This window comes from Propithecus coquereli, unplaced genomic scaffold (genome assembly GCF_000956105.1).
Source record: "Propithecus coquereli isolate 6110/MARCELLA unplaced genomic scaffold, Pcoq_1.0 Scaffold128, whole genome shotgun sequence".
In the NCBI taxonomy this organism is placed as follows: Eukaryota; Metazoa; Chordata; class Mammalia; order Primates; family Indriidae; genus Propithecus; species Propithecus coquereli.
In genome coordinates, this window is record NW_012136969.1 from 4,123,485 (window position 1) to 4,126,412 (window position 2,928).

The 2,928-nt window shown below is 39.4% G+C and overlaps 1 protein-coding gene across 1 annotated transcript in view; it reads left to right on the forward strand.

Annotated features, from left to right (window-relative positions):
- The window catches only part of RNF20 (ring finger protein 20, E3 ubiquitin protein ligase), a 39,735-nt gene extending 38,912 nt beyond the window's left edge, over positions 1–823 (forward strand). Inside the window, exons 16-17 of the mRNA XM_012638274.1 lie at positions 289–390; positions 647–823. Coding sequence (XP_012493728.1) covers positions 289–390; positions 647–823 — 279 coding nt within the window. The remainder of the gene's footprint in view (positions 1–288; positions 391–646) is intronic.
- The last annotated feature ends 2,105 nt before the right edge of the window (positions 824–2,928 follow it).

Below are 2,928 nucleotides of genomic sequence, written 5' to 3' on the forward strand. Positions count from 1 at the left end.
TTACCATAAAATAAAAGGGTCTAGCCTCTAAATTCTTAGACTGTGTTTTCACAGGACTGAATTGGCAATACTTGCATTCAGCTCTAATTTGGGGTTATGATTATAGTTGCCTGTTCTAAAACAAAATATCTTGCCATTTGTAATTCTCTACATTTCTAAAATATGATTGGACATGAAAGGACAAAGTCCTTTCTTTCCACAACAGAAAGTTCAAGTTGGAGCAATTATTTTTCTCCCAAATGGTAGGTTTGGGGAAGTGTGTCTAACAGGTTTGCTATCCTACCACAGGAGGACATCTCTAGACTTCGAAGGAAGCTGGAGACCACTAAGAAACCAGACAATGTACCCAAATGTGATGAGATTCTGATGGAAGAAATTAAGGATTACAAGGTTAGACAAATGGCCTCAGTGATTTCTTTGTGTTTTTTGTCAAGGCCTGAAGTGGCCTACGAATGGACTGGAGAATAAATACTGCACTTCTTTACATGACAGTAACCAGAGAATGGTTTATTTTGGAGGTGGTGGAAAGTGGTACTCTTGTCTTAGTGCCTTGTGGGTTTTCTTGCTGTTTGTTTGCTTATATATGAGAACCATTTGGATCATGAACCTTTATGGTTGCTGAGACTCTGACTTTTTTTCTTTTTAGGCACGCCTTACCTGTCCATGCTGTAACATGCGTAAAAAGGATGCTGTACTTACCAAGTGTTTTCATGTTTTCTGCTTTGAGTGTGTGAAGACACGCTATGACACCCGCCAGCGCAAATGTCCCAAGTGTAATGCTGCTTTTGGTGCCAATGATTTTCATCGCATCTACATCGGTTGACCCAAGTCGAGAGAAGAAGAGGAGCTGGCTAGACAGGCACTTATTCGTTAACCACCAAGCCTCTACCTCTTCTCTCCTTGACAGTCATCTCCAGGACAGTTTTTCTGTCAACTACCTTTCCTCCACAGACTTCACATCGAGGCTTTCCTCTCCAGTAGGTGGATGACTTTAGCAGAAAGGACTGGTAAATGCAAATCTTGGGTTTTAGAATGAATTAGAAGCAAACAACTCTTATTTGTTTTCCCTACCAGCTTTGTTTATTTCCTGCTTTTAGACTTTTCAACATTTTCTTTTTCTGGCCCACTGTATCCATTCCTCCTGAAGAAATCAAGATGGTATTTGTGACATAGAGAAGGAAACAGAGAGTGAAACATGACTATTTTGGGGGATTGATCTTTTAGAAATAAGCTAGCCTTGGACACAAACTTTTCTTGATTGGGGTAGTAAATTTTTATAAACTTGGATTATAAAATGGTATAATTGTGCCATTCTTTCCTGGATGGTTTGAAGCCCTAATGAAATTATGTCCAGGATGATTGAATCCATTTCCTGTTTACTGGCATAGTAATTTGTTAAGGTCAGCTGGTTTTCTTGTTAAAAGTTATTTAAGTTTTGAATGTTCTGCTTAAAGTCTTTAAATTTCTTGATTCCAGAATAATTTCAAATGATGTAGCCCCTTTTGTCTTCTAGTGAAATCAAGTTTGGAGAGGGTGGGAAAGAGGCCTGAGATGGTAAAGAGGTCTTGTGGGTACTCTGGGAACTTGATACAGAGATGCGTTGGTGAGCTATGAATTATTTTCATCCTTCTTTCCATGAGGGTTTTTGTGATCCCTGTTCCCAGAAGACTTTCTGTAATATTTCTGTAGGACTTTATACTCCACAAGCTTCAATTAAAGCAGGATTCGGTTTACCTTTGTGTTCGTGGTTTCCTCTTTGAAACTTTTGTCTTTGTAATTACTAATTGATTTTATACCTGCTGTTCTGGAATCAAATCTCATGAGCAGAAATAATTAGTTTAGATTAAGAGATGGCTGTGTTTTAAAATGTTTTGTTCTTTGATTAATTGAAGCACTTTTCTCCCAGTTGTTTTATTGAGTCTGTTCTGAGGAGGAATTATGCCTTAAAAGATGATGACTTAGAACTTGGGGATAGGAAGTCAAAAAAAAAAAAAAAAAGATGATTTATTTGACTACTCAGTTCTTTTCTATTGTTCACTATGGGGGGTGGGCGTAAGAGATTGCGATTCATTTTTCAGGGAGTATAATGCTGCCTGGTGCTTTAATTTGAGGGTCTTGCATTATCTTTATAGTAACCAGCAAACCAGAGGTTTTCCATATCTCTGGTAAGGGTTATGTAAAGTGGATCTTTTTTTTTTTCTTTTTTACAACCTAGTCTTAGCAAAGTGGATCTTTCTTAATCACCACCTGTTCTAGAAGATGGGTAAGGGCAAATTCCATGTCCTTTTGTGGTCACCATCTATAATCAGTAGGATTTGTGATGAATTCCACAGAGTTGTGTGGTGTGGGTTAAGAAATGAGTCTAACTGGAGAACCTTACAAGGTCATCAAGAAAGGTGGATCGCTCTATCCCCCTGCCCAATACACACACACGACCATGATGGGGTTAGGCCCTGCTCCTGGACACATAGTGAGTTTGCGTTTAGTACAGGATACTTTCTTTTTGCTATTCACTCTTCTTATAGGGCAAGCTTGAACATAATTTTGTTGGCTTGGGGGGTAAATAGACTACTTGGACAGCAAGTGGTTTGGGTTTATGACAGTCGGCTGGGAAAGCCAGCCACTCAGCACCAGGGGACTGTGGGGCCCATGCAGTGTTGTGGAGAGAAACCATTAGATCCATGGGAAGCTAGATTTAGAGGAAGTACCTCAAGTTGAGAAGAGCCGGGAGGAACCTTGATCCCAACTATCTTGAGGTCCAAGAAATGCAAGGTGAACTCTCAAAGTTATTTTTCAGAAAATAATCAAAAACGGTGGTGAGTAACTTTTTGGCAGTGAGCTTCTGTCACTACAGAAGAGGTCAATGAAAGGGCTTCAGGAATACCCCCAAATAGCATACCAAGTGCTGTTTGTGTTGTTTGTACATTA